Source organism: Oncorhynchus gorbuscha, linkage group LG15, assembly GCF_021184085.1.
Source record: "Oncorhynchus gorbuscha isolate QuinsamMale2020 ecotype Even-year linkage group LG15, OgorEven_v1.0, whole genome shotgun sequence".
NCBI lineage: Eukaryota > Metazoa > Chordata > Actinopteri > Salmoniformes > Salmonidae > Oncorhynchus > Oncorhynchus gorbuscha.
This window is the reverse complement of record NC_060187.1, coordinates 2,233,210-2,260,455: the sequence shown is the minus strand read 5'-3', so window position 1 is coordinate 2,260,455 and position 27,246 is coordinate 2,233,210. Positions and strand designations below refer to the sequence as shown.

Genomic DNA, 27,246 nt, shown 5'->3' with positions numbered 1-27,246 from the left:
AGCAAAGACTTATAGATGACCTGGAGCCAGTGGGATGGCGATGAATATGAAGCTAGGGCCAGCCAACGAGAACATACAGGGCTTTGGTGACAAAACGGATGGCACTGTGATAGACTGCATCCAAATTGCTGAGTAGAGTGTTAGAGGCTATTTTGTAAATGACATCCCCAAAGTCAAGGATTGATAGGATAGTCAGTTTTACGAGGGTATGTTTGGCAGCATGAGTGAAGGATGCTTTGTTGCGAAATAGGAAGCCGATTCTAGATTTAATTTTGGGATTGGAGATGCTTAATGTGAGTCTGTAAGAAGAGTTTACAGTCCAACCAGACATCTAGATATTTGTAGTTGTCCACATATTCTAAGTCAGAACCGTGCGGGCAGCAATCGGTTGAAGAGCATGCATTTAGTTTTACTTGAATTTAAGAGCAGTTGGAGGCAGTTGTATTGCATTGAAGCTCGTCTGAAGGTTAGTTAACACAGTGTACAAAGAAGGGCCAGAAGAGAAGAGGCCGGAAGTATACAGAATGGTGTCGACTGCATAGAGGTGGATCAGAGATTCACCAGCAGCAAGAGTGACATGTTTGATGTATACAGAGAAAAGAGTCGGCCCAAGAATTGAACCCTGTGGCACTCCCAAAGAGACTGCCAGAGATCCGGACAACAGGCCCTCCAATTTGACACACTGAACTCTGTATGAGAAGTAGTTGCCGAACTAGGCGAGGCAGTCAATTGAGAAACCAAGGCTGTTGAGTCTACCGATAAGAATATGGTGATCGACAGAGTCGAAAGCCTTGGCCAGGTTGATGACAACAGCTGCACAGAACTGTCTTTTATCGATGGCGGTTATGATATCGTTTAGGGATATGGTCACTAGTGTAACCAGAAGGAGAGGCCTCATTAAATACAGTAAATTCATTATCCTTAAGCCATGTTTAAGTCAGGCCAATCACATCAAGATTACGATCAGGATTAGTTCATTGACTATAACTACCTTGGAAGTGAGGGATCTAACCTTGAGCGGAGACCAACTCGGAAACCAGATTGCATAGCGGAGGACGTATGGTGGGATTCAAAATGGTCGGTGATCTGTGTGTTAACTTGTCTTTCAAATACCTTAGAAAGGCAGGGTAGGATACATATAGGTCTTTAACAGTTTGGGTCTAGAGTGTCTCCCACTTTGAAGAGGAGGATGACCACGGCAGCTTTCCAATCTTTTGGGAATCTCAGATGATACGAGAGAGAGGTTGAACAGGCTAGTAATAGGGGTGGCAACAATTTCGGCAGATCATATTAAAAAGAAAGGGTCCAGATTGTCTAGCCCAGCTGATTTGTAGGGGTCCAGATTTTGCAACCATTTCAGATCATCCGCTATCTGGATTTGGGTGAAGGACAAATGGGGAGGCTTGGGCAAGTTGCTGTGGGGGGGTGCAGGGCTGTCGACCAGGGTACAGGTAGCCAAGTGGAAAGCATGGCCAGCCGTAGAAAAATGCTCAATTTGTGGATTTATCGGCGGTGACAGTGTTTCCTAGCTTCAGTGCAGTGGGCAGCTGGGAGGAGGTGCTCTTATTCTCCATGGACTTTACAGTGTCCCAGAACCTTTTGGAATTTGTGCTACAGGATGCAAATTGCTGTTTGAAAAAGCTAGCCTTTGCTTTCCTAACTGCCTGTGTATATTGGTATCTAACATTCCTGAAAAGTTGCATATCATGGGGGCTATTCGATGCTAATGCAGTACGCCACAGGATGTTTTTCTGCTGGTCAAGGGCAGTCAGGTCAGGGGCGGCAGGGAAGCCTAGTGGTTAGAGCGTTGGACGAGTAACCGGAAGGTTGCAAGTTCAAACCCCCGAGCTGACAAGGTACAAATCTGTCATTCTGCTCCTGAACAGGCAGTTAACCCACTGTTCCTAGGCCGTCATTGAAAATAAGAATTTGTTCTTAACTGACTTGCCTAGTTAAATAAAGTTCAAATAAACGTGAAATAAATTAAACTACAGGAGGTTTGTGTAAGACTGATTTTCTGTCTAGCTCGGTTAGCTTTCCCCGCAGAAGTGTTACAGATATCTATAGCTTAAAGTGACAGATTGTTATGGGGATTTTTTATTATTATGCTAATTTTGATTTCCGTGCTTCAACCGGAAGGGGGTTAAGCAAAAAAATAAAAAATCCCTGAAATTATTTAGGCTTGCCATAACAAAGGGTTTGAATACTTATTGACTCAAGACATTTCAGCTTAAACATATTTTATTAATTTGTACAAATTTTCGGGAAAAAAATAATTCCACTTTGACATTATGGGGTATTGTGTGTAGGCCAGTGACATTTATAAAAAAAAATATATATATATATATATATTGTTTTAAATCTCAGTTATATATATTTTTAAATCTCATGTGGAAAAAGTCAAGGTGTGAGAATACTTTATGAAGGCACTGCCTTCATGCCTATTTCTGTTTTTTAGGCTTAAAGTGAAATTCCTAAGAAGAATCCTACTTACCCTGCTTCCACAGATCAGTAGCTCCACTTCCTCAGGTCTAAATAAACACTTGAGAGGCGACTCATTGGTGACCATCTGGAAGCCCCTCCTGAAGGCTTTGAACTGGCGCTCCACACTCTTATTAAGTATGTAATCACTATACAGAGACACAAATTCCTGGAGATCACAGATAGGAAACAGTCAAAACAATGTCATCATTCACTTCACTGGTCCTGTGATAGACTAGATACTTCAGTGGTCCTGTGATAAGACTAGATACTTCAGTGGTCCTGTGATATAGACTAGATACTTCAGTGGTCCTGTGATAAGACTAGATACTTCAGTGGTCCTGTGATAAGACTAGATACTTCAGTGGTCCTGTGATAAGACTAGATACTTCAGTGGTCCTGTGATAGACTAGATACTTCAGTGGTCCTGTGATAGACTAGATACTTCAGTGGTCCTGTGATAGACTAGATACTTCAGTGGTCCTGTGATAGACTAGATACTTCAGTGGTCCTGTGATAAGACTAGATACTTCAGTGGTCCTGTGATAAGACTAGATACTTCAGTGGTCCTGTGATAAGACTAGATACTTCAGTGGTCCTGTGATAAGACTAGATACTTCAGTGGTCCTGTGATAAGACTAGATACTTCAGTGGTCCTAGATACTTGATGAAGACTAGATACTTCAGTGGTCCTGTGATAGACTAGATACTTCAGTGGTCCTGTGATAGACTAGATACTTCAGTGGTCCTGTGATAGACTAGATACTAGATACTTCAGTGGTCCAGTGGTCCTGTGATAGACTAGATACTTCAGTGGTCCTGTGACAGACTAGATACTTCAGTGGTCCTGTGATAGACTAGATACTTCAGTGGTCCTGTGACAGACTAGATACTTCAGTGGTCCTGTGATAAGACTAGATACTTCAGTGGTCCTGTGATAGACTAGATACTTCAGTGGTCCTGTGATAGACTAGATACTTCAGTGGTCCTGTGACAGACTAGATACTTCAGTGGTCCTGTGATAGACTAGATACTTCAGCCAGTGGTCCTGTGATAGACTAGACAACAACAGGCATCTTACTTTTCTATTGTCCGCATTAACAGGTATCTTGTCCCCGTTTTCCTTCAGGTCATAAGTCATGGGGTCTCCAAACAGGTCAGTCTGTGAGATCTGAAAGGTGATCATCATGTCCTCCTCCACATCCCCCTCGTAGTCCAGCAGCTCCCTCAGACTCTGGTACAGAACCTGGCAGAGAACCATAGAGATAGTTAGAGGACTCAACGTTGTATCTGTCCTGTTGTGGCGTCTGCGAGAGCATGGGCATCGCCAATAGAGGGCATCTCCATTTTGAAGTAGTTCTTGTTCTACTATTTCTAATGAAAGGGTGCTGCCATGTAGTTCTTCTTCTATTTCTAATGAAAGGGTGCTGCCATGTAGTTCTTCTTCTATTTCTAATGAAAGGGTGCTGCCATGTAGTTCTTCTTCTACTATTTCTAATGAAAGGGTGCTGCCATGTAGTAGTTCTTCTACTATTTCTAATGAAAGGGTGCTGCCATGTGGAGTTTGAACATGTATTTACTGTCATCTGCAGTTATGAAATGTTTGCTCACAATTATTGTTATTATTATCATCATCATAATTATCATCTGACCCTGCTGGTCAAATAATAATAGGTCATTTTTAAAGATACATTATATCGCTGTAACACTTTAATTCTGCAAAAATATTAGTGGGTGTGTTCAGATCTAAAAGGTTTGTGTGGGGGAGGAGGGGGGGGTTAAAAAGGTAACATTGCCCTTCCTAACAGAGTGTAGGGTGGTATAATTCACACACACACACACACACACACACACACACACACACACACACACACACACACACACACACACACACACACACACACACACACACACACACACACACACACACACACACACACACACACACACACACACACACACACACACACACACACACACACAATTCAAAAGAGGCCCAGCCCATGGACTTCCATCAGCAGCAGCTTTGAATTCAGAAAAGCAAATGGATGCGTTTATGCTATAATGTTAGTGCATCGATTCGTTCTTCTAAATTAAAGTGCATCTCTTCAAACTAAAGGTCCCTGTATCGTATCGGAGCCCATGTATCTAGATATGTATCCAATCGTTTTGAAAAGGAAAGATGCCCATCCCTAATAATCATAATCATATTATTATTATTATTGTTATTATTATTGTTATTAATGTTATTATTATTGTTACTATTGTTATTATTGTTATTATTATTATTGTTATTATGATTATTGTTATTATTATTATTATGATTATTGTTATTATTATTATTATTGGTATTATTATTGTTATTATTATTATTATTATTATTATTGTTATTATTATTATTGTTATTATTATTATTGTTATTATTATTGTTATTATTATTATTATTATTATTATTATTTATTATTATTGTTATTATTATTATTGTTATCATTATTATTATTGTTATCATTATTATTATTGGTATTATTATTGTTATTATTATTATTGTTATTATTATTATTGTTATTATTATTATTATTATTGTTGTTATTATTATTATTGTTATTATTATTATTGTTATTATTATTATTATTATTATTATTTATTATTATTGTTGTTATTATTATTATTGGTATTATTATTGTTATTATTATTATTGGTATTATTATTGTTGTTATTATTATTATTGTTGTTATTATTGTTGTTATTGTTATTATTATTATTGTTGTTATTATTGTTATTATTGGTATTATTATTGTTGTTATTATTATTATTGTTGTTATTATTATTGTTGTTATTATTATTATTATTATTGTTATTATTATTGTTATTATTATTATTGTTGTTATTATTGTTATTATTATTGTTGTTGTTATTATTATTGTTATTATTACTACTATTATTATTATCATTATTATTGTTATTATTATTATTACTATTATTATTGTTATTATTCTGATTATTGTTATTATTATTGTTATTATTGTTATTACTATTATTATTACCATGACATTTAGCAGACACTTTTTTATACAAAGTGACTTCCTTTTTTCCCCTCTTTAAAAAAAAACTTATGGGCAACTCTATTAAAAAATTACATCGGCCATATTGATCATATTGGCCCTGCGATGGACTAGTGTCTTGTCCAAGGGTTGTACTTGTGTTTCAAGCTACTCACGCTCGGTGGTGTAAAGTACTTAAGTAAAAATACTTTACAGTACAACTTAAGTAGTATCTGTACTTTACTATTTATATTTTTGAGTACTTTTACTTTCCTTGAGAAAATATTATACTTTTTACTAAATACAATTTCCCGACACCCAAAAGTACTCGTTACACTTTGAATGCTTAGCAGGACAGGAAAATAGTCAAATTGACACACTTATCAACGAAATATCCCTGGTCATCCCTACTGACGCACTCACTAAACACGTTTGTAAATTATGTCCGAATGTTGGGAGCGTGCCTGTGGCTTTCCATAAATAAAATAAAATGGTGCCACCTGGTATGCTTAATATAAGGAATTTGAAATTATTTGCTTTTAATACTTAAGTATAGTTTAAACAAAATACTTTTACTCAAGTAAAGTTTTACTGGGTGACTTTTACTCGAGTCATTTTCTTTGAAGGTATTTTTTACCTTTACTCAAATAGTTGGGCACCATTTCCACCACTGCTACAGAAACAGGAGAGAAGCTCGGAAGCAGTTCTGGCACAAGCCTACTTACTAGATCATATCGTAACAGGTTTAAACATGTTACAGTAACGACATTACAAATCACACTGAAACACGTTGAAATATGTTCCACTACCGGGTGTGAGTCTGTCAGGTCCAGATAGGTGCCTAACTTCCCCATTAGTTTCCTGTAGACCACCATGGGGAAGTGAACATCCAGGATACAGTTGTTGTAGATGGCCAGGCCCAAGACGATGCCTATCAGGGTGAACTGGGCCTCGTTCTCCAGAGAGGACGGGTTGTACCAGAACAGCTTGGTGGACTCGTCGTACGTAAACATGCCTAAAGGAAGGAACACATTTCATTCATTCATTCATTAGTTTTTATTTATGTAGCCACAAATTGTCCACTTGCTACTGTGTTCCTTCTCTCCTCAATAATCCAACGTTCTTCTATAATAATAATAATAATATATGCCATTTAGCAGACGCTTTTATCCAAAGCGACTTACAGTCATGTGTGCATTCTCTCCCCTCCCTTGTCTGTCTGTCTGTCTGTCTGTCTGTCTGTCTGTCTGTCTGTCTGTCTGTCTGTCTGTCTGTCTGTCTGTCTGTCTGTCTGTCTGTCTGTCTGTCTGTCTGTCTGTCTGTCTGTCTGTCTGTCTGTCTGTCTGTCTGTCTGTCTGTCTGTCTGTCTGTCTTGGGAAACCATTAAAATCTATATTACAGTGACTGTCTAAAAAAATGTTAAAAATAAAAACACCACGAGGACAGTTGGACCGTTTGCTGATGAATAAACAATACTAAATAAACACCTGAGTGATCAGTGAGACGTGTCGTAAACATGTTTTGTCCTAATCTTCAAAAATGTTAAAGTAGCAGAATATCTTACCAATATCAGGATTGAACATCTCCTCGAGGACGAGCTGGAAAAACTCTTTAGACACTCCTCCCTCGTCCACACCCTGCTCTCCTTCAAACTCTACAAACAGCTGCTTCCTCAGGTCCGCTGGGTTCTCCATGGCGATCATCTCCAACTGTAGGACGCAGAAAAGCGGAGAAACAGCAAGATACACGACATGACCAAATGTATGTGGAACACCTGCTCGTCAAACATCTCATTCCAAAATCAGGGGCATTAATATAGAGTTGGTCCCCCCCTTTACAGCTATAACAGCCTCCATTATTCTGGGAAGGCTTTAATATGGAGTTGGTCCCCCCCTTTACAGCTATAACAGCCTCCATTATTCTGGGAAGGTATTAATATGGAGTTGGTCCCCCCCTTTACAGCTATAACAGCCTCCATTATTCTGGGAAGGCTTTAATATGGAGTTGGTCCCCCCCTTTACAGCTATAACAGCCTCCATTATTCTGGGAAGGCTTTAATATGGAGTTGGTCCCCCCCTTTACAGCTATAACAGCCTCCATTATTCTGGGAAGGCTTTAATATGGAGTTGGTCCCCCCTTTACAGCTATAACAGCCTCCATTATTCTGGGAAGGTATTAATATGGAGTTGGTCCCCCCTTTACAGCTATAACAGCCTCCATTATTCTGGGAAGGCATTAATATAGAGTTGGTCCCCCCCTTTACAGCTATAACAGCCTCCATTATTCTGGGAAGGCATTCATATGGAGTTGGTCCCCCCCTTTACAGCTATAACAGCCTCCATTATTCTGGGAAGGCATTAATATAGAGTTGGTCCCCCCCTTTACAGCTATAACAGCCTCCACTCTTCTGGGAAGGCTTTCCACTAGATGTTGGAACATTGCTAAGGGGACTTCCTTCCATTCAGCCACAAGAGCATTAGTGAGGTCGGGCACTGATGTTGGGCGATTAGGACTGGCTCGCAGTCGGCGTTCCAATTCACCCCAAAGGAGTTCAATGAGGTCAGGGTTCTGAACAGGCCAGTCAAGTTCTTCCACACCGATCTTAAACAATTTATTTTTTGAACCTCGCTTTGTGCACAGGGGCATTGTCATGCTGAAACAGGAACGGTCCTTCCCCAAACTGTTTCCACAAAGTTGAAGGCACAGAATCGTCTAGAATGTTGTTGTCGGCTGTAGTGTTAAGATTTCCCTTCACTGGGAGGCCTATTCCAAACGATGAAAAACAGCCCCAGACCATTATTCCTCCTCCACCAAACTTTACAGTTGGCACTATGCAGTCGGGCAAGTAGCGTTCTCTTGGCATCCTCCAAACCCAGATTCTTCCATTGGACTGCCAGATGGAGAAGAGTGATTCATGACTCCAGAGAAGGTGTTTCCACTGCTCCACAGTCCAATGGTGGCGAGCTTTACACCACTCCAGCTGATGCATGGCATTTGCACATGGTGATCTTAGGTTTGTGTGCTGCTGCTTGGCCACGGAAACCCATTTCATGAAGCTCGAAATGAACAGTTCTTTCGCTGCACTCGCTACACTCTGCTAACCATGTGTATGTGACAAATAAATTTTTATTTTGATTTAAAAATAGCTGTGAAGCAAATAGCTGTCCCAATCCAACCTGACAGAGTTTGAGAGGATCTGCAGAGAAGGATGGGAGAATAATTGTAATTAATGATAATTAATAATAATTAAATGTAATTGCTGCCAAAGGTGCTTCAACAAAGTACTGAGTAAAGGGTCTGAATCCTACGTCAACGGGGTCTGAATCCTACGTCAACGGGGTCTGAATCCTACGTCAACGGGGTCTGCATCCTACGTCAACGGGTCTGGATCCTACGAAGGGACAGTATTTCATGTAGTCCTCATTATATCCTGTTATATTCCTATCAGCAGAGAGACATGTAGTCCTCATTATATCCTGCTATAGTCCTATCAGCAGAGAGACATGTAGTCCTCATTATATCCTGTTATAGTCCAGGGAGGAACCCTGTGTATTCTGGACCAGGATCAGTCAATATGAGGAGGTAGAAACCCTGTGTATTCTGGACCAGGATCAGGTATCAGTCAATATGAGGAGGTAGAAACCCTGTGTATTCTGGACCAGGATCAGGTATCAGTCAATATGGGGAGGGAGGAACCCTGTGTATTCTGGACCAGGATCAGGTATCAGTCAATATGAGGAGGGAGAAACCCTGTGTATTCTGGACCAGGATCAGTCAATATGAGGAGGTAGAAACCCTGTGTATTCTGGACCAGAATCAGTCACTATGAGGAGGGAGAAACCCTGTGTATTCTGGACCAGGATCAGGTATCAGTCAATATGGGGAGGGAGGAACCCTGTGTATTCTGGACCAGGATCAGGTATCAGTCAATATGAGGAGGGAGAAACCCTGTGTATTCTGGACCAGGATCAGGTATCAGTCAATATGAGGAGGGAGAAACCCTGTGTATTCTGGACCAGGATCAGGTATCAGTCAATATGAGGAGGGAGGAACCCTGTGTATTCTGGCCTATGATCAGTCAATATGAGGAGGGAGAAACCCTGTGTATTCTGAACCAGGATCAGGTATCAGTCAATATGAGGAGGGAGGAACCCTGTATATTCTGAACCAGGATCAGGTATCAGTCAATATGAGGAGGGAGAAACCCTGTGTATTCTGAACCAGGATCAGGTATCAGTCAATATGAGGAGGGAGAAACCCTGTGTATTCTGGACCAGGATCAGGTATCAGTCAATATGAGGAGGGAGAAACCCTGTGTATTCTGAACCAGGATCAGTCACTATGAGGAGGGAGAAACCCTGTGTATTCTGAACCAGGATCAGTCAATAGGAGGAGGGAGAAACCCTGTGTATTCTGAACCAGGATCAGTCACTATGAGGAGGGAGGAACCCTGTGTATTCTGGACCAGGGAACTCCTGTTATTTTTTTTATTTTATTTTACCTTTATTTAACTAGGCAAGTCAGTTAAGAACAAATTCTTATTTTCAAAGACGGCCTAGGAACAGTGGGTTAACTGCCTGTTCAGGGGCAGGACGACAGATTTTGTACCTTGTCAGCTCGGGGATTTGAACTTGCAACCTTTCGGTTAACTAGTCCAATGCTCTAACCACTGGGCCACCCTAACCACTGGGACATCACACAGGAAGAACACTGCTTCTATGGTTTTACCCTGACAGACAGGCTTGATACCGACACTTCTTCTATGGTTTTACTCTGACAGACAGGCTTGATACTGACACTTCTTCTATGGTTTTACCCTGACAGACAGGCTTGATACTGACACTTCTTCTATGGTTTTACTCTGACAGACAGGCTTGATACTGACACTTCTTCTATGGTTTTACTCTGACAGACAGGCTTGATACTGACACTTCTTCTATGGTTTTACTCTGACAGACAGGCTTGATACTGACACTTCTATGGTTTTATGTAAAGGATGGTTTATTCTACATGGACCCGTTACTACATTTAAAAGTTATCAAAAAACTTAGTTTATAATATCTAAATACATTTAGGGAATTCTTCTCATATGACTCCGTAGACGACGGACCTATTCAACACTTCCTCTGGCATTACATCTACATTTACATTTAAGTCATTTAGCAGACGCTCTTATCCAGAGCGACTTACAAATTGGTGCATTCACCTTATGACATCCAGTGGAACAGTCACTTTACAATAGTGCATCTAAATCTTAAAGGGGGGGGGGTGAGAATGATTACTTATCCTATCCTAGGTATCCTAGGTATCTTCACAAGGTCCTTTGCTGTTGTTCCGGGATTGATTTGCGCTTTTCGCACCAAAGTACGTTCATCTCTAGAATTCTTCTCATACGACTCCGCAGACGACGGACCTATTCAACACTTCCTCTGGCATCTCACCGTACATCTGCCTGTAGTTACTGAACTCAATCTGCAGGAGGTTTGTTGTGACTGAGTGGAGAGGAAACCGCCGCGGACTAAGTTCTGACAGATGGGGTGTGCCTTAGTGGTGGCAAGGACACACCCACATCAAACCACACCCCCAAGCCAACTCACGTTTGGCTTCCGTCATGGCCGCCAGCATTTCTTAATAACGAGCAACCCCCCCCCCCACACACAAAAAATGAGGCCAAATCAGCAGGTGCAGTTCCCCTTCAACATTACACCAACAAGTGTCTGTGTGTCTGCCTGTCTGTGTGTGTGTGTGTGTGTGTGTGTGTGTGTGTGTGTGTGTGTGTGTGTGTGTGTGTGTGTGTGTGTGTGTGTGTGTGTGTGTGTGTGTGTGTGTGTGTGTGTGTGTGTGTGTGTGTGTGTGTGTGTGTGTGTGTGTGTGTGTGTGTGTGTGTGTGTGACTCACCCTGACGAGGGCGTCGTCGATGATGTGGTCTCGTCGTACTTTGAGCCTGAGGTATGGGTTGAGCTGCTGTCCTTGTACCAGGCTGTAGAGCGCTGTGATCCTCCTCTCGCTGTACATGCTGATGCGGTTGTCGTAGTACAGTCCCAGGCTCTTGGTGCAGGCGTTGAGGATGAAGGGACAGCTCTGGAAGGAGAACTTACTCTCCGAGTCCACCTTGAAGAAGGTGAAGTCCTTGTCCATCTCTAGAACATCGTTCAACGGCTCGTTGACAAACTCCTCGAAGGGAATGAGGGGTCGTCTGCAGTCCAGGGTCCTGACTCCCAGCTCCTTTTCAATTGATTTGATTTGAAATATATTGTATTTAAATCATTGTGGATAACACAGAAACCAGATCAATATATTTCCATTGAGGTCGTCTCACCTTCTCCAAAGGGTCGACCCGGGGCCCCTTCTTGTTACTCCTCTCCTCCCCCAGGAGCTCCTGCAGGGTGAGCTCGCTGGACTCTGATGCAGGCTCCTCCTCCTCATTGTGACCCGTATCCAGGTCTCCTCCCAGGACGTTGGCGTAGAACACCAGCTTCAAAAACAATCAAACTTTATTTAAACATGCATTAAAAACGCTTTACAGTAAAACAAGATTATTATTTTTTTCAAGACAGATACCCAATCGGGTGGCTCACACTTTTCTCGTCAATGATTTTGAAAAAAACTGGAAAGCAAATGATCCTCCATCACTACGTGTGCAGCAGGTAGCCTAGTGGTTAGAGTGTAGAGGCAGCAGGTAGCCTAGTGGTTAGAGTGTAGAGGCAGCAGGTAGCCTAGTGGTTAGAGTGTAGAGGCAGCAGGTAGCCTAGTGGTTAGAGTGTAGAGGCGGCAGCGTAGCCTAGTGGTTAGAGTGTAGAGGTGGCAGGTAGCCTAGTGGTTAGAGTGTAGAGGCAGCAGGGTAGCCTAGTGGTTAGAGTGTAGAGGCGGCAGGGTAGCCTAGTGGTTAGAGTGTAGAGGCAGCAGCGTAGCCTAGTGGTTAGAGTGTAGAGGCAGCAGGTAGCCTAGTGGTTAGAGTGTAGAGGCGGCAGGTAGCCTAGTGGTTAGAGTGTAGAGGCAGCAGGGTAGCCTAGTGGTTAGAGTGTAGAGGAAGCAGCGTAGCCTAGTGGTTAGAGTGTAAAGGCAGCAGCGTAGCCTAGTGGTTAGAGTGTAGAGGCGGCAGGTAGCCTAGTGGTTAGAGTGTAGAGGCAGCAGCGTAGCCTAGTGGTTAGAGTGTAGAGGCGGCAGGTAGCCAAGTGGTTAGAGTGTAGAGGCGGCAGGGTAGCCTAGTGGTTAGAGTGTAGAGGCGGCAGGAAGCCTTGTGGTTAGAGTGTAGACGCGGCAGGTAGCCTAGTGGTTACATAGAGGCGGCAGGTAGCCTAGTGGTTAGAGTGTAGAGGCGGCAGGTAGCCTAGTGGTTAGAGTGTAGAGGCGGCAGGTAGCCTAGTGGATAGAGTGTAGAGGCAGCAGGTAGCCTAGTGGTTAGAGTGTAGAGGAGGCAGGTAGCCTAGTGGTTAGAGTGTAGAGGAGGCAGGTAGCCTAGTGGTTAGAGTGTGCTCGGTAGCAGTGAGAACATGTGGGTCTGAGCAGGTGTGATGTCATTGATGTGCGCGGTAGCAGTGAGACCATGTGGGTCTGGGCAGGTGTGATGTCATTGATGTGCGCGGTAGCAGTGAGAACATGTGGGGTCTGAGCAGGTGTGATGTCATTGATGTGCGCGGTAGAAGTGAGAACATGTGGGGTCTGAGCAGGTGTGATGTCATTGATGTGCGCGGTAGCAGTGAGAACATGTGAGTCTGAGCAGGTGTGATGTCATTGATGTGCGCGTTAGCAGTGAGAACATGTGGGGTCTGAGCAGGTGTGATGTCATTGATGTGCGCGTTAGCAGTGAGAACATGTGGGGTCTGAGCAGGTGTGATGTCATTGATGTGCGCGTTAGCAGTGAGAACATGTGGTGTCTGAGCAGGTGTGATGTCATTGATGTGCGCGGTAGCATTGAGAACATGTGGGGTCTGAGCAGGTGTGATGTCATTGATGTGGTAGTCTGTTTGTTGTCCCTTGTATGGTTGTTATTGTTTGAAAATACAAATTATATCAAATTTTTAAAAAGTCTTCAAAAAAATATAAATATACAAAAATAAAAAAAATAAAACAGAAATCATTAATTAAAAAGGACAGTAACATCATTGTTTAAAGGCTAAAAAGGTGCGTTTTTCAAAAACCTTGACTGTGTCTGTACCTCTTACCTGACAGGGCAAGTTGTTCCATAGCTGTAGGGCGAGAGTGTTCTGCTCCCAGCCTTGGTTCTACACCTAGGTATTTCTACTCCTAGGTATTGCTAATGGACCTTGGTTCTACTCCTAGGTATTGCTAATGGACCTTGGTTCTACTCCTAGGTATTGCTAATGGACCTTGGTTCTACTCCTAGGTATTGCTAATGGACCTTGGTTCTACTCCTAGGTATTGCTAATGGACCTTGGTTCTACTCCTAGGTATTGCTAATGGACCTTGGTTCTTCTCCTAGGTATTGCTAATGGACCTTGGTTCTACTCCTAGGTATTCCTAATGGACCTTGGTTCTACTCCTAGGTATTGCTAATGGACCTTGGTTCTACTCCTAGGTATTGCTAATGGACCTTGGTTCTACTCCTAGGTATTGCTAATGGACCTTGGTTCTACTCCTAGGTATTGCTAATGGACCTTGGTTCTACTCCTAGGTAATGCTAATGGACCTTGGTTCTACTCCTAGGTATTGCTAATGGACCATGTTTCTACTCCTAGGTATTCCTAATGGACCTTGGTTCTACTCCTAATTATTGCTAATGGACCTTGTTTCTACTCCTAGGTATTGCTAATGGACCTTGGTTCTACTCCTAAGTATTGCTAATGGACCTTGGTTCTACTCCTAGGTATTCCTAATGGACCTTGGTTCTACTCCTAAGTATTGCTAATGGACCATGGTTCTACTCCTAGGTATTGCTAATGGACCATGTTTCTACTCCTAGGTATTCCTAATGGACCTTGGTTCTACTCCTAGGTATTCCTAATGGACCTTGGTTCTACTCCTAGGTATTGCTAATGGACCTTGGTTCTACTCCTAGGTATTGCTAATGGACCTTGGTTCTACTCCTAGGTATTGCTAATGGACCTTGGTTCTACTCCTAGGTATTGCTAATGGACCTTGGTTCTACTCCTAGGTATTGCTAATGGACCTTGGTTCTACTCCTAGGTATTGCTAATGGACCTTGGTTCTACTCCTAGGTATTGCTAATGGACCTTGGTTCTACTCCTAGGTATTGCTAATGGACCTTGGTTCTACTCCTAGGTATTGCTAATGGACCTTGGTTCTACTCCTAGGTATTGCTAATGACCTTGGTTCTACTCCTAGGTATTGCTAATGGACCTTGGTTCTACTCCTAGGTATTGCTAATGGACCTTGGTTCTACTCCTAGGTATTGCTAATGGACCTTGGTTCTACTCCTAAGTATTGCTAATGGACCTTGGTTCTACTCCTAAGTATTGCTAATGGACCTTGGTTCTACTCCTAAGTATTGCTAATGGACCTTGGTTCTACTCCTAAGTATTGCTAATGGACGTTGGTTCTACTCCTAGGTATTGCTAATGGACCTTGGTTCTACTCCTATGTATTGCTAATGGACCTTGGTTCTACTCCTAGGTATTGCTAATGGACCTTGGTTCTACTCCTAGGTATTGCTAATGGACCTTGGTTCTACTCCTAGGTATTTCTACTCCGAGATAATGCTAATGGACCTTGGTTCTACTCCAAGATAAAGCCAATGGACCTTGGATCTACTCCTAGGTATTGCTAATGGACCTTGGTTCTACTCCGAGATAATGCTAATGGACCTTGGTTCTACTCCTAGGTATTGCTAATGGACCTTGGTTCTACTCCTAGGTAATGCTAATGGACCTTGGTTCTACTCCTAGGTATTGCTAATGGACCATGTTTCTACTCCTAGGTATTCCTAATGGACCTTGGTTCTACTCCTAATTATTGCTAATGGACCTTGTTTCTACTCCTAGGTATTGCTAATGGACCTTGGTTCTACTCCTAAGTATTGCTAATGGACCTTGGTTCTACTCCTAGGTATTGCTAATGGACCTTGGTTCTACTCCTAGGTATTGCTAATGGACCTTGGTTCTACTCCTAGGTATTGCTAATGGACCTTGGTTCTACTCCTAGGTAATGCTAATGGACCTTGGTTCTACTCCTAGGTATTGCTAATGGACCATGTTTCTACTCCTAGGTATTCCTAATGGACCTTGGTTCTACTCCTAATTATTGCTAATGGACCTTGTTTCTACTCCTAGGTATTGCTAATGGACCTTGGTTCTACTCCTAAGCTAATGGACCTTGGTTCTTCTAGGTATTGCTAATGGACCTTGGTTCTACTCCTAGGTATTGCTAATGGACCTTGGTTCTACTCCTAGGTATTGCTAATGGACCTTGGTTCTACTCCTAGGTATTGCTAATGGACCTTGGTTCTACTCCTAGGTAATGCTAATGGACCTTGGTTCTACTCCTAGGTATTGCTAATGGACCATGTTTCTACTCCTAGGTATTGCTAATGGACCATGTTTCTACTCCTAGGTATTCCTAATGGACCTTGGTTCTACTCCTAATTATTGCTAATGGACCTTGTTTCTACTCCTAGGTATTGCTAATGGACCTTGGTTCTACTCCTAGGTATTGCTAATGGACCTTGGTTCTACTCCTAGGTAATGCTAATGGACCTTGGTTCTACTCCTAGGTATTGCTAATGGACCATGGTTCTACTCCTAGGTATTGCTAATGGACCATGTTTCTACTCCTAGGTATTCCTAATGGACCTTGGTTCTACTCCTAATTATTGCTAATGGACCTTGTTTCACTCCTAGGTATTGCTAATGGACCTTGGTTCTACTCCTAAGTATTGCTAATGGACCTTGGTTCTACTCCTAGGTATTGCTAATGGACCTTGGTTCTACTCCTAGGTAATGCTAATGGACCTTGGTTCTACTCCTAGGTATTGCTAATGGACCATGTTTCTACTCCTAGGTATTCCTAATGGACCTTGGTTCTACTCCTAATTATTGCTAATGGACCTTGTTTCTACTCCTAGGTATTGCTAATGGACCTTGGTTCTACTCCTAAGTATTGCTAATGGACCTTGGTTCTACTCCTAGGTATTCCTAATGGACCTTGGTTCTACTCCTAGGTATTGCTAATGGACCTTGTTTCTACTCCTAGGTATTGCTAATGGACCTTGGTTCTACTCCTAGGTATTGCTAATGGACCTTGGTTCTACTCCTAGGTAATGCTAATGGACCTTGGTTCTACTCCTAGGTATTGCTAATGGACCTTGGTTCTACTCCTAGGTATTGCTAATGGACCATGTTTCTACTCCTAGGTATTCCTAATGGACCTTGGTTCTACTCCTAATTATTGCTAATGGACCTTGTTTCTACTCCTAGGTATTGCTAATGGACCTTGGTTCTACTCCTAAGTATTGCTAATGGACCTTGGTTCTACTCCTAGGTATTGCTAATGGACCTTGGTTCTACTCCTAGGTATTGCTAATGGACCTTGGTTCTACTCCTAGGTATTGCTAATGGACCTTGGTTCTACTCCTAGGTATTGCTAATGGACCTTGGTTCTACTCCTAGGTATTGCTAATGGACCTTGGTTCTACTCCTAGGTATTGCTAATGGACCTTGGTTCTACTCCTAGGTATTTCTACTCCGAGATAATGCTAATGGACCTTGGTTCTACTCCAAGATAAAGCCAATGGACCTTGGATCTACTCCTAGGTATTGCTAATGGACCTTGGTTCTACTCCGAGATAATGCTAATGGACCTTGGTTCTACTCCTAGGTATTGCTAATGGACCTTGGTTCTACTCCTAGGTAATGCTAATGGACCTTGGTTCTACTCCTAGGTATTGCTAATGGACCATGTTTCTACTCCTAGGTATTCCTAATGGACCTTGGTTCTACTCCTAATTATTGCTAATGGACCTTGTTTCTACTCCTAGGTATTGCTAATGGACCTTGGTTCTACTCCTAAGTATTGCTAATGGACCTTGGTTCTACTCCTAGGTATTGCTAATGGACCTTGGTTCTACTCCTAGGTATTGCTAATGGACCTTGGTTCTACTCCTAGGTATTGCTAATGGACCTTGGTTCTACTCCTAGGTAATGCTAATGGACCTTGGTTCTACTCCTAGGTATTGCTAATGGACCATGTTTCTACTCCTAGGTATTCCTAATGGACCTTGGTTCTACTCCTAATTATTGCTAATGGACCTTGTTTCTACTCCTAGGTATTGCTAATGGACCTTGGTTCTACTCCTAGGTATTGCTAATGGACCTTGGTTCTACTCCTAGGTAATGCTAATGGACCTTGGTTCTACTCCTAGGTATTGCTAATGGACCATGGTTCTACTCCTAGGTATTGCTAATGGACCATGTTTCTACTCCTAGGTATTCCTAATGGACCTTGGTTCTACTCCTAATTATTGCTAATGGACCTTGTTTCTACTCCTAGGTATTGCTAATGGACCTTGGTTCTACTCCTAAGTATTGCTAATGGACCTTGGTTCTACTCCTAGGTATTGCTAATGGACCTTGGTTCTACTCCTAGGTAATGCTAATGGACCTTGGTTCTACTCCTAGGTATTGCTAATGGACCATGTTTCTACTCCTAGGTATTCCTAATGGACCTTGGTTCTACTCCTAATTATTGCTAATGGACCTTGTTTCTACTCCTAGGTATTGCTAATGGACCTTGGTTCTACTCCTAGGTATTGCTAATGGACCTTGGTTCTACCTTGGTTCTACTCCTAGGTATTGCTAATGGACCTTGGTTCTACTCCTAGGTATTGCTAATGGACCTTGGTTCTACTCCTAGGTATTGCTAATGGACCTTGGTTCTGGTATTGCTAATGGACCTTGGTTCTACTCCTAGGTAATGCTAATGGACCTTGGTTCTACTCCTGTATTGCTAATGGACCTTGGTTCTACTCCTAGGTATTGCTAATGGACCTTGGTTCTACTCCTAGGTATTGCTAATGGACCTTGTTTCTACTCCTAGGTATTCCTAATGGACCTTGGTTCTACTCCTAGGTATTGCTAATGGACCTTGGTTCTACTCCTAGGTATTGCTAATGGACCTTGGTTCTACTCCTAGGTATTGCTAATGGACCTTGGTTCTACTCCTAGGTATTGCTAATGGACCTTGGTTCTACTCCTAGGTATTGCTAATGGACCTTGGTTCTACTCCTAGGTATTGCTAATGGACCATGTTTCTACTCCTAGGTATTCCTAATGGATAATTATTGCTAATGGACCTTGTTTCTACTCCTAGGTATTGCTAATGGACCTTGGTTCTACTCCTAAGTATTGCTAATGGACCTTGGTTCTACTCCTAGGTATTCTAATGGACCTTGGTTCTACTCCTAGGTATTGCTAATGGACCTTGGTTCTACTCCTAGGTATTGCTAATGGACCTTGGTTCTACTCCTAGGTATTGCTAATGGACCTTGGTTCTACTCCTAGGTATTCCTAATGGACCTTGGTTCTACTCTAATTATTGCTAATGGACCTTGTTTCTACTCTACTCCTAGGTATTGCTAATGGACCTTGGTTCTACTCCTAGGTATTGCTAATGGACCTTGGTTCTACTCCTAGGTATTGCTAATGGACCTTGGTTCTACTCCTAGGTATTGCTAATGGACCTTGGTTCTACTCCTAGGTATTGCTAATGGACCTTGGTTCTACTCCTAGGTATTGCTAATGGACCTTGGTTCTACTCCTAAGTATTGCTAATGGACCATGGTTCTACTCCTAGGTATTGCTAATGGACCATGTTTCTACTCCTAGGTATTCCTAATGGACCTTGGTTCTACTCCTAGGTATTCCTAATGGACCTTGGTTCTACTCCTAGGTATTGCTAATGGACCTTGGTTCTACTCCTAGGTATTGCTAATGGACCTTGGTTCTACTCCTAAGTATTGCTAATGGACCTTGGTTCTACTCCTAGGTATTGCTAATGGACCTTGGTTCTACTCCTAGGTATTGCTAATGGACCTTGGTTCTACTCCTAGGTAATGCTAATGGACCTTGGTTCTACTCCTAGGTAATGCTAATGGACCTTGGTTCTACTCCTAGGTATTGCTAATGGACCATGTTTCTACTCCTAGGTATTCCTAATGGACCTTGGTTCTACTCCTAATTATTGCTAATGGACCTTGTTTCTACTCCTGGTATTGCTAATGGACCTTGGTTCTACTCCTAGGTATTGCTAATGGACCTTGGTTCTACTCCTAGGTAATGCTAATGGACCTTGGTTCTACTCCTAGGTATTGCTAATGGACCATGGTTCTACTCCTAGGTATTGCTAATGGACCATGTTTCTACTCCTAGGTATTCCTAATGGACCTTGGTTCTACTCCTAATTATTGCTAATGGACCTTGTTTCTACTCCTAGGTATTGCTAATGGACCTTGGTTCTACTCCTAAGTATTGCTAATGGACCTTGGTTCTACTCCTAGGTATTGCTAATGGACCTTGGTTCTACTCCTAGGTAATGCTAATGGACCTTGGTTCTACTCCTAGGTATTGCTAATGGACCATGTTTCTACTCCTAGGTATTCCTAATGGACCTTGGTTCTACTCCTAATTATTGCTAATGGACCTTGTTTCTACTCCTAGGTATTGCTAATGGACCTTGGTTCTACTCCTAAGTATTGCTAATGGACCTTGGTTCTACTCCTAGGTATTCCTAATGGACCTTGGTTCTACTCCTAGGTATTGCTAATGGACCTTGTTTCTACTCCTAGGTATTGCTAATGGACCTTGGTTCTACTCCTAGGTATTGCTAATGGACCTTGGTTCTACTCCTAGGTAATGCTAATGGACCTTGGTTCTACTCCTAGGTAATGCTAATGGACCTTGGTTCTACTCCTAGGTATTGCTAATGGACCATGTTTCTACTCCTAGGTATTCCTAATGGACCTTGGTTCTACTCCTAATTATTGCTAATGGACCTTGTTTCTACTCCTAGGTATTGCTAATGGACCTTGGTTCTACTCCTAAGTATTGCTAATGGACCTTGGTTCTACTCCTAGGTATTGCTAATGGACCTTGGTTCTACTCCTAGGTAATGCTAATGGACCTTGGTTCTACTCCTAGGTATTGCTAATGGACCATGTTTCTACTCCTAGGTATTCCTAATGGACCTTGGTTCTACTCCTAATTATTGCTAATGGACCTTGTTTCTACTCCTAGGTATTGCTAATGGACCTTGGTTCTACTCCTAAGTATTGCTAATGGACCTTGGTTCTACTCCTAGGTATTCCTAATGGACCTTGGTTCTACTCCTAGGTATTGCAAATGGACCTTGGTTCTACTCCTAGGTATTGCTAATGGACCTTGGTTCTACTCCTAGGTATTCCTAATGGACCTTGGTTCTACTCCTAATTATTGCTAATGGACCTTGTTTCTACTCCTAGGTATTGCTAATGGACCTTGGTTCTACTCCTAGGTATTGCTAATGGACCTTGGTTCTACTCCTAGGTATTCCTAATGGACCTTGGTTCTACTCCTAGGTATTGCTAATGGACCTTGGTTCTACTCCTAGGTATTGCTAATGGACCTTGGTTCTACTCCTAGGTATTGCTAATGGCCCTTGGTTCTACTCCTAAGTATTGCTAATGGACCATGGTTCTACTCCTAGGTATTGCTAATGGACCATGTTTCTACTCCTAGGTATTCCTAATGGACCTTGGTTCTACTCCTAGGTATTCCTAATGGACCTTGGTTCTACTCCTAGGTATTGCTAATGGACCTTGGTTCTACTCCTAGGTATTGCTAATGGACCTTGGTTCTACTCCTAGGTATTGCTAATGGACCTTGGTTCTACTCCTAGGTATTGCTAATGGACTCCTAGGTATTGCTAATGGACCTTGGTTCTACTCCTAGGTATTGCTAATGGACCTTGGTTCTACTCCTAGGTATTGCTAATGGACCTTGGTTCTACTCCTAGGTATTGCTAATGGACCTTGGTTCTACTCCTAAGTATTGCTAATGGACCTTGGTTCTACTCCTAGGTATTGCTAATGGACCTTGGTTCTACTCCTAGGTATTGCTAATGGACCTTGGTTCTACTCCTAGGTATTGCTAATGGACCTTGGTTCTACTCCTAGGTATTGCTAATGGACCTTGGTTCTACTCCTAGGTATTGCTAATGGACCTTGGTTCTACTCCTAGGTATTGCTAATGGACCTTGGTTCTACTCCTAGGTATTGCTAATGGACCTTGGTTCTACTCCTAAGTATTGCTAATGGACCTTGGTTCTACTCCTAAGTATTGCTAATGGACGTTGGTTCTACTCCTAGGTATTGCTAATGGACCTTGGTTCTACTCCTATGTATTGCTAATGGACCTTGGTTCTACTCCTAGGTATTGCTAATGGACGTTGGTTCTTCTCCTAGGTATTGCTAATGGACCTTGGTTCTACTCCTAGGTATTGCTAATGGACCTTGGTTCTACTCCTAGGTATTGCTAATGGACCTTGGTTCTACTTCTAGGTATTCCTAATGGACCTTGGTTCTACTCCTAGGTATTGCTAATGGACGTTGGTTCTACTCCTAGGTATTGCTAATGGACGTTGGTTCTACTCCTAGGTATTGCTAATGGACGTTGGTTCTACTCCTAGGTATTGCTAATGGACCTTGGTTCTACTCCTAGGTATTGCTAATGGACGTTGGTTCTATTGCTAATAGTTTGTATGGAACGAGCATGTCCGTCAGATCAGATTGACCAAGGCAGTTTCATATCAGTACCTTCAGACACTTGGCTGCAGCCACCACACACTCATCATCGTTGACCAGACTGTCGCTGTCGTACTCGTTGCTGATTACCTTGATAAATGAGAATAATACATTTAAACATGTGTATAAAGCACTTCACTGTACTGTTTACACCTGCTGTATCCTGTGTATGTGACAAATCACTTCTGGTTTAGATTGAGTTAGCACTATTCATTACAGAGGAATCAAACTCTAGGTAGGTAGAAACTGACTAAATGAATAGAGAATATTGAGCATGTAACTGTGCATTCTGTATAATTCAGTCTGGTCGACTGTGAGCATGAATGAAAAAAAAAAAGAATAAGCTTAAAATCAGGTAAAGAATGTAACGTTACCGTGTAGGTGATGAGCTGCTGAAAGGTCTCCATCATGCGTCTGATGTGCTCTACACTGTACTGAGACCACAGGCGCGTCAGCTTGGCCAGGGCAGGCAGAGGGAGTTTACTCATACACTTACAGAACAGAGGCATGGCCAACTCCAGGTACTCTGGGCTGTGGAGGCTGCTGTTCTCCAGCACGATGATGAAGATGTTCAGGTAGTCTGGGTTGGTGTCGTACACGTCTAGATAGGTTAGATCCAGCTCTACGTTGGGAGTTAGGTAGACCAGGGCGTTGAGGAAGGCTGATTCCATCTTCTCGTTGGAGAGGAGTCTGTCGTACACTCTCCTCACAGCTTCTATGTCCACTGAGACCTCCACAGGACCCAGTCTGTTCTCCGTCGATCCCGTCGCTCCCTCCATGGATGCCGAGGCCTCTGATTCCTGCTCCATGGCGGTGGTTCTCTCCTTGTCGTCCTCGTCCTTGTCCTCATCTTTGGCCTGGTGGGTCTTACGCTGCTCCTTGGTGTTGGGGTGCTGCTCCTTGGTGTTGGGGTGCTGCTCCTGGTCTTTCCTGAAGCTCTGCACCAGCCCGTCGGCGTTGGAGAAGATCCTCCCGATGACTCGGATCAGAGGAGAGTAGTCCTTCTTCCCCTCACAGATACTCAGGATCTCATACACTTTCTCCTCGGTCAGGTAATGCACCTCTGGACACAGAAATCACAGGGAAAATGAATGCATGGGCAACCATTTAATTCTCTCTAAAATGAATGCATGAACAACCATTTAATTCTCTCAAGAAAAAAGGTCACACAGGGCAGTGCACTATACAGGGTGCCATTTTGGGACTGTGAAAAGTATTGCGTTTACCTCTGAAGTCTTCCCTAGGAGGAAACAGGTTGTCTTCGTGGTCTGGCATCTTCCCGTGACGGTCGCCCAATAAGGTAGGGTGGGTTTCTTTGGCACTGCTGTTGTCAGGGAAGGCAGCAGAGTGACGACCACACAGTTTGGCATTCATTTTATAGAGCTCCAGGGCTCTGATGGCCGCCGCGTTGTGATCCAGCGGTTGAAAGCCAAGACACGAAGCACAGAACTCATTCGTGCAGGCCCCATTTCCACAGCCCTCTGTTAACTGGCTAAAGTAGCGCTCGATTAGATGCTTTGCAGCCGCTCTCTTCCTGTACAAGACATTCAAACAGGAAGTGATATTCAAACAGGAAGTGACAAGGTTTTAGTACGATGACCATTGAAAAGGAAGCTTGCTCATCACATGACTAACAAATCACACAAGATACAATGTTATTTAAAAAGCACAAAAACAATCAAAACAGTGAGAATAAACTAGCGATGCAACAAGTATGCTAAATGTACTAATGGTAAGTTAATCACAGCATTGCATGCATTTGGAGGGAAATGTAGCAAATGGATCCATATTATATAATGATAATATCTATCCTTACATCACAATGTCATATCAGAATGATAATATCTATCCTTACATATCAGAATGATAATATCTATCCTTACATATCAGAATGATAATATCTATCCTTACATATCAGAATGATAATATCTATCCTTACATATCAGAATGATAATATCTATCCTTACATATCAGAATGATAATATCTATCCTTACATATCAGAATGATAATATCTATCCTTACATATCAGAATGATATGGTGGTCCTGTAGCTCAGTTGGTAGAGCATGGCGCTTGTAACGCCAGGGTAGTGGGTTCAATCCCGGGGACCACCCATACGTAGAATGTATGCACACATGACTGTAAGTCGCTTTGGATAAAAGCGTCTGCTAAATGGCATATATTATTATATATTATTATTATTATATATTATAATATCTATCCTTACATATCAGAATGATAATATCTATCCTTACATATCAGAATGATAATATCTATCCTTACATATCAGAATGATAATATCTATCCTTACATATCAGAATGATAATATCTATACTTACATATCAGAATGATAATATCTATACTTACATATCAGAATGATAATATCTATACTTACATATCAGAATGATAATATCTATCCTTACATATCAGAATGATAATATCTATCCTTACATATCAGAATGATAATATCTATCCTTACATATCAGAATGATAATATCTATACATATCAGAATGATAATATCTATACTTACATATCAGAATGATAATATCTATCCTTACATATCAGAATGATAATATCTATCCTTACATATCAGAATGATAATATCTATACTTACATATCAGAATGATAATATCTATCCTTACATATCAGAATGATAATATCTATCCTTACATATCAGAATGATAATATCTATACTTACATATCAGAATGATAATATCTATCCTTACATATCAGAATGATAATATCTATCCTTACATATCAGAATGATAATATCTATACTTACATCAATCACAATGTCATATTAGTATGATAATATCTATCCTTACACCACAGTGTCATATCAGAATGATATTTCACAATACATGTTCAGTCCAAATAGGAATTGCAGAACAATTGTTTTCAAAAAACTGTGTGCCAAATGAGGTGTCTCATGGGAATCTGGGGCATTAGTAGTAGAAACATGCCTGTACCTGCCACTTACATTCGGCTTGGTTTAGTGTGCTCTGTGATGTAGGTAACTGGACTCTGAAACGGACGAGATGGGAGGAAGTTAGAGAACTAACCTTTGAGGATCATCTTTATATTAGGCTTTCCAAAATAAACGTCCGTAAGAAGTCGGGAATAATAAGTCATGAAAAAGACAGAAATTAAAACAGGTATACAGTTCAACTACCTCATGTGCTTCCTTCGACATAGTAAGTCTTGCTTCGTCATTCAGAATATGGTTCGTGCTTACATGGAAGATAATATTCTACAGCACCCGGATGTCAACAAACTCATTACAATTGTTGCAACATGATTTGATTTAGGTTGGGGTGTATTCATTACAGAAACGGAAGCTAACGGAACGACACGGGGAGGGACCTACTGGGGAATTTGTCCAATGGAAACTCTCGTTCGCGTTTCCCATTTAGACTAAACGGTTTCTGTTGCCAAAATGCTTTGCAACGGTATCGGCGTAATGAGTACACCTCTGGTTACATGTCATGTTGCGACAGTATCAGCGTAATGAGTACAATGTTGCGACAGTATCAGCGTAATGATTACAATGTTGCGACAGTATCAGCGTAATGAGTACAATGTTGCGACAGTATCAGCGTAATGAGTACAATGTTGCGACAGTATCAGCGTAATGAGTACAATGTTGCGACAGTATCGGCGTAATGATTACAATGTTGCGACAGTATCAGCGTAATGAGTACAATGTTGCGACAGTATCAGCGTAATGAGTACAATGTTGCGACAGTATCAGCGTAATGAGTACAATGTTGCGACAGTATCAGCGTAATGAGTACAATGTTGCGACAGTATCAGCGTAATGAGTACAATGTTGCGACAGTATCGGCGTAATGATTACAATGTTGCGACAGTATCAGCGTAATGAGTACAATGTTGCGACAGTATCAGCGTAATGAGTACAATGTTGCGACAGTATCAGCGTAATGAGTACAATGTTGCGACAGTATCGGCGTAATGATTACAATGTTGCGACAGTATCAGCGTAATGAGTACAATGTTGCGACAGTATCAGCGTAATGAGTACAATGTTGCGACATTGTTACATTGTTGACAAACACAAGCTGGTCGGGACGTTAGTTCACATCAAACGGGCCCCTGAACTGTCACCACAGCGAGTTGAGAAGCAGCTCGATGAAGTGAAACCCATATTATGTCAAACTGGACATGTCAACAACTGGAGGGTGGATACGGAGTTAAAAACATAAGGGAAAAAAGTCAAATCACTGCAAACGTGTATGAATATTTTGGAGATGTTTTTCACACTGTTTACGGAATCACCTCGGACAGTAAATTGCAGTCCAATCCCGGTATCCCCGGTGTTAGCTAGCGTTAGATAGATATTGTATAGTACCGACCTGTGAGCGGTAGCCGAGTCATTCAGGGGCGGACTTTCTGTCTGTGGCCAAATCAGCTTTCCTTCGACAGTCTTGCTCTCGTGTGTCCTTCCTAGAACACTATATTCGGCACTTACTATATACTATTCCAATGGATGTTCAGCTTTGACAAATAATACGATACAAGTTTGGTTTTTAGGCCTGCTAAACTCCCAGGTCACGAAATATACTCGACCATTTTGTGTCAACACGGAGATGTATCCCGGCATGCAGCGCATGGTCATCCCCAAACAGAACATTTGGAATTAGAATACTAGAAGGGTCATGAACCTTGTTATGACTGGATGTAAAATCATTTTGGTCAGGGAGTTGGTCAACCATTAATTTGCCAGTGCTGCGATAAAATATTTGTGGTAACAATGAATTTGACCTTTGTGTTTGTTAGCTAGCCAGACAATTTTAGAAGAATGATTCCATTCATGTTTTTAATTAACTGCCAAGACTCTGTTCAAACAATTGCAATCAACAGAAGAGGTAAAGTGCTCAATGGACAGTAGACAACTTCATAGTTAGGTGGGACTTGCAGCACATTATTCTCCTTATTGCTACTGCTCTTATACT

The 27,246-nt window shown here is 41.9% G+C and overlaps 1 protein-coding gene across 5 annotated transcripts in view; it reads right to left on the bottom strand.

Moving 5' to 3' along the window:
• The window catches only part of LOC123996516 (ubiquitin-protein ligase E3A-like), a 46,147-nt gene extending 19,242 nt beyond the window's left edge, over nt 1–26,905 (bottom strand). For 3 of the 5 annotated variants that reach the window (XR_006832004.1, XM_046299912.1, XM_046299911.1), the window contains exons 1-11: nt 26,647–26,905; nt 25,254–25,297; nt 23,499–23,806; nt 22,647–23,335; nt 22,285–22,362; nt 11,842–11,997; nt 11,421–11,747; nt 7,087–7,231; nt 6,332–6,537; nt 3,563–3,727; nt 2,495–2,650 (exon numbers count right to left, since the gene is read on the bottom strand). Coding sequence is in view for 4 of the 5 variants with exons in the window: in XM_046299912.1 (XP_046155868.1) it covers nt 2,495–2,650; nt 3,563–3,727; nt 6,332–6,537; nt 7,087–7,231; nt 11,421–11,747; nt 11,842–11,997; nt 22,285–22,362; nt 22,647–23,335; nt 23,499–23,806; nt 25,254–25,255 (2,232 nt within the window). In the remaining variant the exon portion in view is untranslated. Of the gene's footprint in view, nt 1–2,494; nt 2,651–3,562; nt 3,728–6,331; nt 6,538–7,086; nt 7,232–11,420; nt 11,748–11,841; nt 11,998–22,284; nt 22,363–22,646; nt 23,336–23,498; nt 23,807–25,242; nt 25,298–26,646 lie in introns of all 5 variants that reach the window. The other 2 variants (XM_046299913.1, XM_046299914.1) reach the window with 2 other exon arrangements.
• Between the last annotated feature and the right edge of the window lie 341 nt (nt 26,906–27,246).